The sequence below is a fragment of the Juglans regia genome, chromosome 5 (assembly GCF_001411555.2).
Source record: "Juglans regia cultivar Chandler chromosome 5, Walnut 2.0, whole genome shotgun sequence".
Lineage (NCBI taxonomy): Eukaryota > Viridiplantae > Streptophyta > Magnoliopsida > Fagales > Juglandaceae > Juglans > Juglans regia.
The window spans coordinates 7,403,283-7,419,935 of record NC_049905.1 but is presented as its reverse complement, the minus strand read 5'-3'; the positions used below and the strand labels follow the sequence as shown (position 1 = coordinate 7,419,935).

The window sequence follows — 16,653 nt, the reverse complement described above, 5'->3', positions numbered from 1 at the left end:
AAACACTTATTTTTTTAAAACAAAAAATTATAGAAAACATTAGGGGTGTGGATCTGGATATTTGAAAATATCCAAATCCATACCCGGATTTTAAAAATCGGACGGATATCCGCCCAAGTAAAACCAGTTATTACAACTCGGGCGGGTATCTGGTTTTTAACTCTACTTTTTTTTTGTTTTTAACTCTAATTTTTATATTTTGCATGTACAAAAATGATGTCATTTTGAAATACAAATTTAATATTTTTAAAAAGATCCAATTAGGGATGACCGGTTAAACAACCGTATCTATAACCGGATTCAGGTGGGATAGAAAATTCTATCCTTCCAAGTCCAATCTGGATAGATAATTGCCTGAATTCATCCAGATTTTCGAGTTGCCCAGGTCTAATTTAGATAGATAATTGTTCGAATTCAATCGGATTTTCGAATTCTTGACTAAACCGAAAAAAAATCCAGTCTGGATGGACACCCCCACAACATCAGTGGAGAACTATTTTGGAACTTTATTAAATCAGAATTCCGAGCATTATTGCATTAGAAATAAAATAGTCACTACTCGCAAAAAAATAGAGAAAGTTGATCAAGTCCCACAATCACCGTCCGATCATAACCAAGCATGTGGTTGTAAAGTGGTGACTTGAGCACGAGAGGATCATTGAAAGCTTAGATCTACCTCGGAATGATAATGTCTACTCTTTAAGTTCTTTTTATTCATTCTATGCCCCAACTTTGTCCTGTTTTTTCTTTCTCCTTTTTCCCTTTTAATCCATGCTTTCTTTTCTTCTCTTTTTGAGCCAAAAAGTATTAACTTTGAACTCAGCTCTGTCCCCAAAAATTAAAATCATCTTTTTCCTTTTGTTTAAAGTGATTAAGGCTAGTTTTTTTTTATAATATTTTTCAGTTCAGTTCATCTCATCTCAATGCATTTAATTATTATAATTTTTTTAAATTTTCACACAAAATAAAATAAACAATTCAAAATTTTCAAATATCAAAATAAAAATAATATTAAAAAAATATATTCTAATAATATTTTATTCAACTTTCAATATTTATTTAAACTCATCTCATCTCATCTGTAAAAACAAATGAGACTTAAGAATTATTATTTTGTAATAATAAAAAAAAAAAAGTGCTACAGCTACGCTCGAAGCCAAGATTATAAGTTTTAGGTTTACAATAAATAATTGAATTGAAAATTTTTGAGAATACCTTTAACAAATTGAAAAAAAAAAGAGTAAAAAATATGAAAGAAAAAAAATAAATTTCAAATTTACATTCTTCCATGAACACCTAAAATTTTACATCTAAACTTTTCTTATTTTGCAATTAAAAGAAGATGTAGAACTATGTAAACGATCTATATAAGAATTATAAAAAACAAGTAATATATGTAAATCATAAACTAAGTTTTGTATTTTGTTAAATAATGTATGGTATTAACGTCATATATTTAAAAGTTTTTAGGTAGCACAATTGCATATTGCTTAGCCAGCTATCCAATAAACGTAAGCTTTTTTGTTAAATATATTTAACCCAAATAATTACAAACTTTAAAAGAAAAATAATCTAATGTAAATATTATATTTTAATTTAATATCTTGAAATAAAGAAGGAAACCAAAATGTAGTTATTATAAAAATTTAAATGAGATCAAATTCTACTTTGATGATATATAAGAAAGATTTATTAAAAAATTATTGACAACTTGCAAATCACCCCCTTAAGACTGGCCATTTAAGAGTATTGACCAATGCTAGTTATAAATTGTAGACAAAAACAAGATCAAAAGTATAAAAATCTAAGGAAGATATACAAATTATAAAATGTTATAATATATATATATATATATATATATCTCTTTTTTTTTTTTTGTAAGAGCCTTGGCGGCCAAGGCCTTCTTGCCCTCCTTAGCCTTGTCTCTTGTTATAATTATAAAGAGATCTTATAAAAATAAAATAACAAAATGATTTAACTCTACATATACGTTAAATCTAATTTACAATAAAAATAATTTTACAATTTAACGTATCACATTAAATTAGGTCAATTTATAGATTTATTTTTATAAAATTTATTTGTAATTAAAATACTTCTAAAAAAACAAGAATAATGCATGGGTATAAGAGCAACTTTGATTCACTTAACAATTGATATATGATAAAAATGAGTTTCTTAATTAAAAAGATTAATTCTAAAAACAGGTTAGACAGTAAGTTCAATATAGATCATTTTAAAAAGTGAGTCTTATTACAAAGGTTCAATTTTTTTTATATATATAAATCCTATTTTTTTTTAAAATAATTTGCACGAGATTTATACCGTCTAAACACATATAATTAATTTTTTTTTATATCAGGTACAAAAATAATAAAAATGCAAAAATTCATATGCAAAAATAGCCTCATAAACAGTAAAATATTTAACTAATTGGCGTGGCATGATTATATCGATTATCATATATCTACAACTATTTTATAATTATTTTATAATTTATTTTAAATCAATTAATATAATTATGATATTTTATTTAAAATAATTTATATTTTACGAAAGTACCCTTCATCAATGATAAAATAATTATCAGTTTCCTTTTATTTAACTAATTGCTGGAGAGTGGTTGCCATCAAAGCAACGTCAGCCACACGTCAATTGTCAGAGAATCGTACATAGAATCAAAGCCACACGTCGAAATTTGCTTCCCTCCCCCAAAACGAAAGAAAATGAGACAAAACCGTAAAATACAAAAAGACTATTGATTGTAATCCATAGTACATCAACATGCATATTCTCTTCCTCTCACTCTTAGGGTGAGTTTGAATGTTTAAATGAGTTAAGTTGAGTTAAATTAATATGATAAAATATTATTTTTTAATATTATTATTATTTTAAATTTTAAAAAAATTAAATTATTTATTATATTTTATATTGAGATTTAAAAAAATTATAATGATGAGTTGAGATGAGTTGAAAGTAGTTGATGATCCAAACGAAACCTTACTGATCTCATAGTATTCCTTATGTGATCTCAGGGTGTTCCTTATGCAGATGAAATTTCAGATCTCAAAAGAAGAGTGGGGGAAATAATAGAGAAGACGAAAAGAAAAGTATAAGAAAGACGAAGAAAAAAAAATTCAAGAGGAGAAGACAAAGGAATTCGATGGATTAAATGCACCGTTTTAACCAACTGAATGAAATGGTGGCATTTTAATTTATCCACATCAACTACGATTTTCCATGATTCTCCCTCTCGGTTACCTCCCGCAATTTTTATGCATGATTATTATTAATGAGATATTTGTAAGTTTTTTATAAGTTTTTTGTTTCTTAGAGTAATGTTACATGTATTTATAATTTTACTTATAATTTTATGTATAAAATTCATTTTGTCAATTTTTTTTTAAAATTTAAAATTTATATTCTAAAAATATTTTAATTTTTAAATTTTTTATCCATTTTTTTCTCTTATTTATCAAAATTTTATAAAAATCTTAATTCAAATAATTTCATTACTATTTATAAATTATCTTATTAATATTTATAGATTTTTTATCTCATCTTATTTCTACAAGGACGATTAAAACCCAAAATTTTAAAAATTTTAAAAAACTTTCTATCTCATTATTATAATTTTTTTAAATTCTTATATAAAATAAAATAAATAATTTAATTTTTTTAATTTTAAAATAAAAATAATATTAAAAAATATATTCTAATAATATTTTATTTAATTTTTTAATTTTAATTTTAATTTCAACTCTTCTTATTTATTCTGTAAAAATAATGTGTCTAATTGTAAATTTATCGGAATTCAAGTATTAGTTTTACTGAAAAAAATAAAAAAGAAATTCTCGGATTATAAAAACGGTAATATGTCATGGAGCCCAAGAACATTCCACGTCGTCCGCGCCTCTCTGATGTGACCACCTTATTATTCGTTCTCCCTTTTCAGCCGTCCGATGAAGGAGATCGTTTTCCCTCCCCTCTCTCTCTCTCTCTCTCACACATAGATACAGTGCTTGATTTGACTGAATGTTGCCCCATAAGAGAGCAAATGAGCTCCAGCCAGAATCACACTCACAGACAGACTCTCTCTCTATCTGAAGGCTCTGTGGAGCTCTGGGTTTGCATCTTTTTGCTAATATTCTCTACGGCTTTGGAGTTTGGGCAAGAAAAAGAGTCGCATTGGGATTACCAGCCGTTTATTATTTCTTTCATCTTTTCTCTTTACGACTCTTTTACTCGCCTCTGATCTCTGTAACGTCTCCCCTTTCACTGACGCACATATGATGTACCAACCCGTTTTTCTTCATCGAGCTGCTGGAGCTTCCGTTAATGGTTGTTTCTCGCTTCTGCGTTTCCTACGCTGAGTCTGGTACGACTCTATTCTTAGTCTTTCTGAGAAATCCAGGGGAATGTTTTTCTGTTTGCTTGGGTGGAAATCCCGATTGCCATGCCTGTTTATTATGTTTATTGCTCATTCAAGGTTTGGATTTGTTGTTTCTCTGATGTTTGAAATGATATAATTATCATTATTTATTCTACTTTTTTATAAGCTCTGGATTTGCATCTTTTTAAGTTGAATTTTGATTCAGAGATCTCGTTCTTTTTGCCGTTTGAAATACTTGTACACTGTTTTGTACTCGGGAAAGTTGGGAGAAAAAGAAAAGAAAAAGCCTTTTGTTCTTTGTTATCTTTATTTTGGAGACCCAAATGATGCCCTGCTGTTTGGGATTTTGAAAAATGAGTGCGCTTTGGCTTTCGTATAGCTGGAGGATCTTTGTCTCTTCTGTTACTTGTGGTAGTAAGAGCTAAGCAGCTACGACGATGACAGGTCGTTTTTCCTTATCGAAGCACTTGAAAAATGGGTTCTCATGGACCACTCGATTTTTTTTCCGTCTTTGGATGTATTTTTCTCCCTTTTTATCTTGGTCCATATACTGCCAATTGTCCTCTTGTATCCCAAACTTCCATGCGGTGCGAGTTGAAAAAATTTGTTTCAACATTTGGATAAAAGTAAAACTAATGTAAGGGTGTTCACTAGATTGTAAGAGTTGTCTGGTTCTGAGCATGGATGAGCTATGTGGATGATAACTGACCGTACATGCTTATTTCTTATGCATAATGAAGGGAAAAAAGCCCTGACGGATAAAATTCCCCAATGGTCTTGCGTTTTCTGTAGATGGGGGTTTTCCAGCAGCAATTTGTATTCTATAACATAATAAATTGTGGGAATTCTTTGTGGCTAAAGCATTTCTCTATAATAAATTGTGTTGCATGCTTTTGTTTTGATAAGTCATAAAAAATTCAGGCATATTGCAGTTTTTTTTTCTTTTTTTGACTGAAGTTCTATTCCAATTTCATTAGGATTCTGTGATTATGAGACAGTGAAAAATCTAAAAGCCTAATATTTTATAACGTTTACATGTTTTCACTTTCTACTTCTCTCAATTATATTAAATGATCGATCCTTTAACCACTTGTGGTTAGAGATATGCTACATTACTTTATGTGCTATGGATACTTTAAAGTATGGTAAAAAGAAGAATTCCCAATTTCCTTTTTTTTTTTTTTAAACTTATTGTAAGGTGTTTCCTGAATAACAAAGTTAAGTTAATAGGGACTTTCTGTTGTCAATTTATCCAAAAAAAAAAAAAAAAAGACTTTCTGTTGTCGTGTTATATACTGTACAGTGAAAATGTGGCTTGGTAGTCCTGATCTATTGATGAGGTGAATTTTGGATGGTGGTTTTTTCCATGTCCCTAGAAAATTTTGCTTCTTGTTAAAGGGGCTGTGATCAGTTTGTAACTTCGGTTGCTTAGCTTGTTGGCTCACGAACAAGAGGAAAGTACCTTTTTTGTAGGATGAGTAAAAAGTAGGTACCCACGAGACGAGATTATCCATTCAATGAGGCCCAAAAAGGCCTAGTTCTTCATTTTTAGATGCATGTAAAGTTATGGATGTCAATTTATTATTTTGTTGTATCTTTTTATCCTGTTCTTTTTTCTTGGAGAATGGTATTATAGTAAACCATTTTGCCTTTTATCTCCAGAGAGATCTGCTTCATTGTGAAACTGGTTTGACATTTGTAGCTGAAAAAGAAATATTAAAACATTCCTTGTTGCAAGTTTCTGCAGAGAGAAGAAACCAATAATTGCAAATACTGGAGGAGTACCCAAAAGATATCTGGTCTATGGAATATCCTTCAGAGCTTAAAAGCAACTCAAGCAATCGACAAGCTATAGGAACTTCTGAGAAGCCCTTATTGCCCCAGACATGTCAAGGTATAAAGCTGCAAGGAAGATTAAAACCTGAAAAGCCTATTCTGTCATGTCATGATTTTCAACATGAAATTACCAACAATCCAAAAGAATTCCCACCTAAATCTTCTGAGAATATCCGAAAACAACAGAGTGGTAGGAAGGCAATGGAAGAAGATGAACTTGTGAAGTTCATGTCAAATTTGCCAAGTTATCTGGAGAGAGGAGAGAATCTCAAGGAGAAAGCTTTAAATGTTGGGGTTCTTGACTGGACGAGTCTTGAAAAATGGCACTATAGTAATAAGCAGATACCTGGTGAGAGTAGCCGCTATTGGCAATCTTGTAGCAGTACATCAAGATCATTTTCAACAGATGGATCATCTTCTCTTTCTAGCAAACATCACAGTCGCTCTCCTGCTCGTCCTAGAAGGCGCCGTCCTTCATTGCAATACCATCTGATGGCATCTCCAATAGAAGGTCATTCTCCAAGTCATGATGTAAAAGCCTTTCGGAGAAATTTTGGAAATTTTCAAGATCTTAATCCTGCAAAGAATAACATCTTGAGCGGCCAGGGGAAGTTCATCAGAACAGATCAGCCCTCTTGTAATCCGGTAATCAAGCCAGAAGAGTACAAGAGAAAGGATTCAGGCACAAAGATTAATCAAGAAAGTGGTTTTATTGGAAATAATCGGAATTATGAGGCGGCATCATGTACAAACTTGAAGACAAAGATTCAAGATGGTGAAATTAAGAAGAGAGTAGAGAAGTTACGACAAACAAATTCAATTGGTATGGACCATGATGTCAATGCAAAACCTGAAACTGCCGTTCACATTTTGCCAAAAGATCTCCCCCAAAAACATCATTCTAGAATGTCCCAGTCTTCTTATTCGACAGCATCTTTAAGTCGTAAATCAGCAGAAGCAAGCCGAAGGAGCTTTACAGAGAGATCCAAGGAGATTTTCCATGCAGAACTTTCTAGCATCCCACACTCGTGCCCGCTGCCTTGTGAAGTTGACAATGAACACTCTTACTTAAAGCAGACCTGCATTAAAGCTGCGGAGAGTGTCAACTTTTTATCTGATACATCTAGCCCAATGCCATGGTCAGCTAAAGTAGGAATCAGTTCATCCAGATCCAGGAATTATGGAGAGAAACAAACAATCTTAACACCAATCAATAGAATAAACCAACCTTTAAAGGGGTTGGATGTGAACATAAACAAATCTATGGACGAAAAGGTACAAAGCTCTTCACCTTTCCGGCGGTTTAACATTGGTTTGGGCAAGATAAGTAAAAGTTTCAGCTCCAAAGAGGGTTTAGATACGCAGCATATGAGCTCAACATATACTTTATCCAAATCTGGTTCAAAGAAAATTGGGGCTTCTACTTACTTGGATATGTCGAACAATGATAAACTCACTGCTACAGGCAGAGCCAGGTCCAGCCCTCTGAGAAGATTACTTGACCCATTACTGAAGCCAAAGGCAGCCAGCTGCCATCACCTTGTGGAGCCATTACAGGGAGAATCAATATCAACGGATAGAACTGCTAAAAATTCCAGCAAACAATTTGATTCCCAAGCCGTGTATGCTGGCAAACCAAAATTAGATACAACTGTTCAAGCTTTTCTGCGAGTAGCAATTAAAAATGGCCAGCCTCTGATCACATTTGCAGTTAACAATGACAGTGATATTCTTGCAGCCAAGGTGAAGAAGTTAAGTATCTCAAGAAAAGGCGACTACAACTTGATTTATACCTTCTTCACGATTCAAGAAGTCAAGAAGAAGAACGGGAGTTGGATAAATCAAGGAGGCAGAAGCAAAGGAAAAGGTCCTGATTACATTCCTAATGTCGTTGCACAAATGAAGGCTTATGATTCAGAGTTTTCCAATTTGATTGGACAGCCTTGTATGGATCATTTCAGTACGAGAGAATTTGTTCTTTTTTCTGTTGACCTAAAACAGGCAGATCATCAAACCTGTGACTTCCAGCCAAATAACGAGCTTGCAGCTGTTGTTGTCAAAATTCCAAAAAGTATCAATAAAACTCCAATCGGAGATGGGTGTAAAAGCAATAACCGCAATGACTTGTTAGGGGTTGGTTCAAAAGAGTGTGGGATGGGATGTTATTACAGCACTGGGGGACATGTCCAGAAGCTGCCTTTCAATGGTACTAGGAACTTTGTTACCCCAACAGTCATACTTCCAAGTGGTGTGCATAGTCTACCAAGCAAGGGAGGACCTTCATCGCTGATCGAACGCTGGAAAACAGGGGGATTATGTGACTGTGGAGGGTGGGATTTGGGTTGCAAACTTCGGGTTCTTTCTGACCAGAATCATATTAATAACAAATTGGATTCATCCAAAGCTTGTTCCATAACAGATAAAATTCAACTATTCTGTCAGGTACTAGTCTCTTACTTGGACAGAGCTGATGCCCACTCTATTATACCATCGACTGCCAATAATGACATCTTTTATTTTATTACTTGACTGCAGGATGATGTTCAAGTAATCCTGCCTTTCTTCAGTTTGGCCCCTTTGAAGGACGGGATCTATTCAGTCGAGTTCAATTCTTCATTGTCGATTTTACAAGCATTCTCCATTTGTATAGCTGTATTAGACAGTAAGAAACCATGTGAGCTTTCCAAACCCAGAGACTCTGTCAAAGAAAAAACTTGGGAGGAAACAAGATTGACACAAAGTGATAGAATAAGGACTCCAAATCGAATTGAAGTTGTTCCTGCAAGGTATGCCTCATTTCCACCCCTATCTCCAGTTGGGAGGGTCTAATGTGCATAATCATCTTGCAGTTTTGGTCAATATGTTGTGTCAGCTTGATGGGCAATGTACAAAACCTACAAGGGTTTTGCTGTGGATCAAAGTCAGTCTATCATCGGTGTGTTCAGCCAAGTAGAAAACGATCTTTATACTCATCATGCACACTTTAGTAGCAGGAAAAGTATCTGGAGCACCTTAGTTGTTTTGTGACTTTTGACTGGAGAAGCAACAGCAAATGTAATATGAGAGAAGCAGTCTTCTTCGATTGTAAGTGTGCATATTATGAGTAAATGGTATTTTGCTTTTCCCATTTGGACCCAAACCTTTAAAATTCTTGGTTTTACCATTGCATTGAGTTACAAGTTAAGAGAATAATAAATTCATGCATTATTCACAAGCTGGAACAGAAAAAAGAAGTGCTGTGCCGAGGTTGAAGTGTGGAGTTGCCGAGAACTTTCCTCTCTGATGGAAGGTCAAACGTGCTGCATTTCGTGGGACAATGTGCTTTGTTTTCTACTTTGCTTGCTTCACGGTAAAAGCACTATACTCGTATTACAAAGAAGACTGGTGTCAGTGTCACATGGATACAACTATTTTTTAATTTTTGTCCAATTCTTTAATAAAATAATAAAATGGGCCAACTCTGATTAGGCACGGTGTTGCCTATCTACGAGTTATTCATGGACCACAAACATTTCAGAGCTCTAGCTCTCCTCTGAAGTCCCGTTTGAATATTGAGTTAAAATGAGATTAAAATGAATTGAGATGAAAGTTAAAAGTTGAATAAAATATTATTAAAATCTACGATATTTTTAAACTGCCTCAATTTGATTAGCTCGTTTGAATACAGAAACTATATCAATTTATCTCATTATATCTTATCATTATATTTTTTTTAAATTTTCACACAAAATATAATAAAAAATTCAACTTTTTCAAATTTTAAAATAATATTTTGTATTTGTATCACTTCTGGAAAAATATAACCAAATTATCAAACCAAGCTTCAACTCGACAATACAATCGGCCGGTTTGGGTTGACGGTTTCAATCCATTTTTCTCATGGACAGAAGGATTTAGAAGCATAAAAGTTGAATCAATAAATCATCTTTGTAATTGCTCTATGTATTTTTGGAGGTTTTCTTTCTTAGAAAGAGTTACAGCCATAAAAATATTTTATAAAAATAAATTTATAAATTGACGTGATTTTATATGATACGTTAAATTTAATTTATAATAAAATTAATTTTATAATCTAACGTATCACTTCAAATAACGTCATTTGGTAGATTTATTTTTATAAAATCTTGTTAGGATCGGTCTCGTTTAGATACAGAAACACTCTTAACTCATCTCGTTTTAATATTATAACTTTTTTAAATTTTCGTATAAAATATAATAAATAATTCAACTTTTTTAAATTTTAAAATAATTATAATATTAAAAAAATATTCTAATAATATTTTATTCTAACTCATTTTAAACTAACTCATTTTATTTCATGTTATCATCCCATTTCATTTTAAACCAACCATAAAAGCTAAAACATATTTTTTTGTCATGCAACTCAGCTTGATGGTACAAGCTATTCATATCTGTTAGGTAAATTAGAGAATGTTGGCATGTTGCCATGATTTCTGGTCGGTGATGTGATCTTGTAATTAATCAAGTACATCTGTTGAACATCTATTTTTTGCTTTTTTTCTCCCTTTCACCATTTTCATAATTATGTAATCATAGCCCCCTATCTGTTAAAATTATTCTTTTATGAGTTATTTTATAAAAATATGGCTGTTGAGTGGCAACAGAAGGTTGCTGTTCTGTTCTTGAATGGAGTAATCCTATTTTTTATTTATATAATTACTAGTTGGAACTTGGAACTGGTCTATTCTTATGCAGCCTGCAGGTATACTGTAAATTTGATAATATTTTTTATTTTTTATTTTTTTGAGAAACACTGCAGCTATAAAGAGAATTTATAAAAATATTATAAATTTATTTTTTATAAACTTTCTTTATGATTAAAATATTTATCTTCTTTAATCATACACGGGTATATATATACACGTGCACCACCATTATCCAATGATTTTTTTTTTTTTTTGGGTACTGAACGGATGAACTTCAAAAACAACTATTTTAACTGCTGCTATAGAATATACATATTCCTTATAATGAGAATGTTATTGAGAAATAATCTCACATTACTTGTAGATAAGGTATTAGATATTTTTATAAGGAATGAATAATAATTTCTTGGAGAATCGATTTTACTGTTATAAAATATTCAAAAAAATATGCATGTGTAAAGTTTAATTCTCAAACTATTTTCCTTAAAATTTAAAATTGATAAGTTGATGTGGGGATGAAGCAAGCAAGGATGGACCATGGTATTTCATGGTGCATGACACACATAGGGGACCAGAAGAGGAGAGCATGTCAGGCCTTTAATTGCCAAATGGAGCTGGCCATGGCATGATCCAATGATGCAAACTTAATAATGGTGCTAAGGATGATGTCCCCACCACGTCCAAACACCAACCCCTACTGCCTGTTATTGTGTTTTTGTTCGATGCATGTATATCCAGATCTTTTGGTTGCTAAGTTGAAGCATGATGTCTGAGACAGCATTTGTTTGCATCACATGCCTTTCCTACTTAATTTCTCCCTGTCGATTGCCTTTTTGCTCTATCTTCTGTGCCAACGTGACATCTGGGTTGCTCTGCCCTACCACTGTCATGTATGGAGAGAAAAAAAAAAAGGGTGAAAAGGGGAAGAAGAAAGATGTCATTATGCCTGCAGGGGGCGCCTCCCTTTTGGTGCAAAGTGCAACCCAAAAGTATGGGTAAGAAGCTGCTGCACCAAGCTCTGAATAAGTTGCTGTTGCTGCTGCGCTGCGCTGCGCTGTGCTGTGGTGTGGTGCTAGAGTGCAGCAAGCACAACAGGCAGGACCTAAAAGGGGGAGCCATCAGAAGTATTCTTTTTGTCCTGAATTGTTGCATTTTATACCGGATTTGGTTTAACTAATAGAACAACAACACAAATATATTCCAGATTTTGGCCGACAAGACTAAGCTTAATTTCATTTAGTAACCAAAAGAAATGTTTTCAGCAATCCATGTCAGGATTTAGGGGTCATGTTTACTGCATAGACTTCTCGCTCGATACAAAAAGTATGATCTAGTGATTATAATTTTTTAAAATTTATAATTTAATTTTTTAAATTTTTAAAATAATAATAATATTAAAAAATAATATTATAATAATATTTTATTCAACTTTTATATAAAACTATCTCATCTCATTTCACCATTCCAACTTCCCAAAGTCCTGCTTCAAACCGAATCCCCATAACATATTTATTTCCCTGCTAATCCATGTGCGCGCGAGTATTATATGAAAGGAATAAAGCTACATAAATAATGTTTTATGGAGTAAAATTCTACGTACTTTTTTTTTTTTTTTTAAGTGAGATTTATTATTAAAAATAATATTTTTTTTTGTGAATCTTAAAATAATAAGTTGATCTAATTTTATTTAATCATTATAAATTTTTTAAATTTTTAAACAAAATATAATAAAAGATGCATTTTTATTTTTTAACCTGATGCCATATGCAAGAGGCATACGTGCAAGAATGCCTTGCACGTAGCTTCCCACTAGTGTATATATATATATATATATATATATATATATATATAAGTTATTATTTATTTTCATACTTTATATGTATAGTTTTCATAAAATGTGTGTTTTTTATTGGATATGTGGGTGTTTTTATAGAATGTAGGGTGTAGAGTGGTGAATAGTGATTGATAAAAAAAAAATTCTTCTTCTATCTGATACTTAATAATTTTTTATTTATAAGATGTAAGGTATGAGATGAATAATAATTTATTCATAACAAAACTTATATATATATATATATATAAAAGTAATATTATATGAGTAATAAATACTGTAAGATGAACTTGATGGAATGTTTTTACAGTACTTGACGTTTCCGCCGAAATCTTGTAAAAAAATATGGACAGTAAAGGAGCAGAGAGTAGTCTTTGTTGCCCACGTGGGTTATCCCTCTAGTGTGCTTTTGGGGTCGGGACTGGCTGGTCCATGTTGGGTTGCACTTTGAGTGAATGGAGGCATGTTTTCTTGAAGACACTCATTATTTAACAATTCATTTATTTTTATTTTTTATTTTTATTATTGTTATCATTATTACATATAATGGTCTTAGACACGTGCAACGTGCATAAATAATTTAATTTATTATCTAAAAAGATGTTTTATATAAACTTTAAAAAGTTTCAATGATTCAATGTTAGTATTAATTTATTCTAATGATATACATCATTTTATTTTTACTTAATAATAACAAAAATGAGAAAGTGGCGCCTTAATAGTGTTATTTTTCATTTAATAATAATACTCTATAATGGGGTGGTTGAAGATGAGATTTTACAAGGGTAAAACTTCTTACTCTTAAAATTGTATTATAGTATGTATATAGATATAAATTATTATTATTATTATTATCAACTTCGAAAATGCTTTATATCCCGACAAAGCATTTCGACAATGGTCCTGATACTTTTTTTTTTTACTTAATAATTAAGTAAATATTCTTTAATAATGTTGTGAATTTTAAAAAAAAACATGTTTAAGAGGACTAAAAAAATGCATAAAAAAATGTCAAATGGCTTTCTCAGTGACTTCTCTCGGGCTACACTCTCGGTGACTCTAGCCATCATCAAATCAGTTTCTTTTCATAGGAAAATCTTAGGTACTAGAAAATGATCAAATTGTCCAAAGTTTTATGAGTTTTAGAGACTAGAGGAGAGACATATATATATATATATATATATACATATATAAATAGATTCATATTTGAAATTATTAGTGTAAACTTTTCATAAAGTATTGAATGTTTGATAAATATTTCTTTTATTTTAAATTGTAAAGTTTGGGCAAACTTTTTTTTATAATCAAAATGGTATTTATTGATACTTATCTCCGCAAAAGAAATTCAATACGATGAGAAGTATACTTCAAATCAATGATTACATTTGAAATAGTCAATGCATCTTTGCCTAGAGCATGAGCCATTTTGAACAATGTCTCCATATATCTATGGTTGATTCACACTCCCTGTAAAGGAAATGCCTCAAGTGTAAATGCTATGAGGTGATCTTTATTTATACAATAAATATGTACAACTATAAACAAAGAAATAATTTGAATATATACAATAAACAGCAATCTCCTAGAATTAAGGTGAATCAGTGATAGGAGCTAGAATCATGGAGAGTCAATTATCTTCTTGGTCACAATCAGGGGAATTGGATTCTCCTCTAATATCCCCCCTCAAAGTTGGCGTGGGTGAAATGGGAAAATCGCACAACTTGCCACAATCCAACAGAAACTGTAATTTTGGCACCCCTTTAGTGAAAACATCGGTATATTGAAGATGAGAGGGGACAAACCTAAGACTAAGGACCCGTCAAGCTACAAGTTCCCGAACAAAATGATAATCGATGTCAATGTGTTTGGAGCGAAACTTGGTGACCGGGTTGGAGGCAATAAAGATGGCACTTTTGTTATCGCATAACAATCTCGGAGGAGAGGGGAGTGTGATATGAAGCTCGCGAAGAAGCTGAAGTGTCAAGGAAAGTTCAACAGCAACAGAGGCTAGAGCACGGTATTAGGCTTCAGCACTTCAGTGAGCAACAGTAGTTTGCTTTTTCGAACACCACGAGATGAGACTTCGACCGAAGTAAACAGTATAGCCTGTTGTAAAGCACTGGGTAACAGGGCATCCGGCCCAATCTGCATCAGAATAACCAAGCAAAGTCGAAGAAGAATCTCGCGAGAGTTGCAAGCCATAATGATAGGTGCCCTTAACATATCGTAAAATACGCTTCAAGGTACGGAAGTGATCAGTAGTAGGAGCATGCATATATTGAAAAATAAAGTTAACACTGTAAGATAAATCAGGTCGGGTAAGAGTCAAATATTGCAAAGCTCCTGCAAGTGACCGAAACTGAGTAGCATCAGAATGAGCAGTTCCAGATTCAGTTAGATGAGATCCCACTAGAAAAGGAGTGGAAATAGGTTTGCAATCCACCATGTTTGCCCGAGTCAACAGATCAAGAGCATATTTTGTTTGGCTGAGAAAAATTCTTTTTTCATTGCGAATAACCTCAATTCCCAAGAAAAAGTGTAAATCACTAAGATCCTTCATTGAAAATTCTCGTGCCAATCGATCGATGAGTGTACGAAGCATAGACTGATTATTGCATGTAATAACCATATCATCAACATATAAGAGAAGATAAATAACACCATGAGGACCATGATATACAAAAAGTGAGGAATTGACACGACTCGCAATAAAACAAGTCCAAGCAAAAACTAACTGAAATGCTGGAACCAAGCTCGTGGGACCTGTTTCAAACCATAAAGAGCACGTTGTAAGCGACAAACATGAGAAGGGAATTGGAGATCAGTGTATCATGGAGGTTGTTCCATATAAACTTCCTCTGTAAGAAAACCATGCAGAAACACATTTTTAACGTTAAGCTGATGAAGTGACCAACCATGCATAGCAGCTAGGGACAAAATAATTCAAACAGTGGCAGGCCAAACAACTGGACTGAATGTTTCATTGAAATCAATGCCATGTTTCTGAGAAAAACATTAGGCCACAAGACGAGCTTTGTGACGTTCTATAGAGCCATCTACTCGAAGCTTCGTCTTAAAGATCCACCGACAGCCCACAACATTCGGACGTGGAACCAAACGCCATGTGTTATTGTGCTTGAGAGTGGCAATTTCATCATCCATGGCGAAAAGCCACTCGAGATGCTTGACAGCTGACTTAAATCCACGAGGCTCATTGACAACAAGATGTACCTGAAACCACGGTGGAGTAGACAAAGCATATAACGAATGAAGAGTGCGAGGTTTAACAATACCATTCTTAGCACGAGTAACCATAGGGTGGGTAGCGGTTGGCAATTGACTAGAGGAAGAAGGAACAGGAGGTATGACTTCCAATGCTATAGTCGGTGATGAAGGTTGAGAAGAATATTCAGGATGTGGTGAAGGAATACGTGAATCAACACAAGGAACACACAAGGTGGGGGCCGGGCGATGAGCTGAAGTCACACCTGAGGAGGAAGTATCACTAGAAAGAAAACTGTCAGAAGGGTCATAAAAAATATCATAATCAACACCATCCAAAGGAGGAAGAGTCGAGCTGGAAGCATAAGGAAAATAATCTTTGAAAATTGGACATGGCGAGAAATATAGACTCGGTTAGTTTTCTTATCCAAGCAACGAAAACCATTGTGAAGATGACTATAGCTAATAAAAACACAAGGAATGGACCTTGGAGATAATTTATTAGGCATATAATCACGTAGAAAAGGAAAACAAGGGCAGCCAAATGTACGTAATAAGGAATAAGGAGGAGCATAACCATATAAAATTTCATGAGGGCACTTACCATGAAGAATCGATGATGGGAGGCGATTAATGAGATAACAAGCAGTGAAAAAAAACTCAACCCATAAACGTAAAGGTACATGAGAAAGGGTAATATCACC

At 32.9% G+C, this 16,653-nt stretch overlaps 1 protein-coding gene across 5 annotated transcripts; it reads left to right on the top strand.

Annotated features, from left to right (window-relative positions):
* Window positions 1–4,013: 4,013 nt before the first annotated feature.
* On the top strand, window positions 4,014–9,720 carry LOC109003779. 5 transcript variants are annotated; one of them, XM_035690298.1, is made up of 4 exons: window positions 4,014–4,378; window positions 6,141–8,671; window positions 8,765–9,015; window positions 9,079–9,357. In XM_035690298.1, exons 2-4 carry the CDS (start codon window positions 6,197–6,199, stop codon window positions 9,104–9,106), a joined length of 2,754 nt encoding a protein of 917 aa, XP_035546191.1. In that variant the 5' UTR covers window positions 4,014–4,378; window positions 6,141–6,196; the 3' UTR covers window positions 9,107–9,357. The 5 variants fall into 5 exon arrangements, 3 of the variants coding, with proteins under 3 accessions (XP_035546191.1, XP_018837613.2, XP_035546190.1); XR_004801565.1 differs by adding an exon at window positions 9,454–9,720 and having other exon boundaries at window positions 4,015–4,378; window positions 8,765–9,313; XR_004801564.1 differs by adding an exon at window positions 9,445–9,720 and having other exon boundaries at window positions 4,015–4,378; window positions 8,765–9,313.
* Window positions 9,721–16,653: the final 6,933 nt, after the last annotated feature.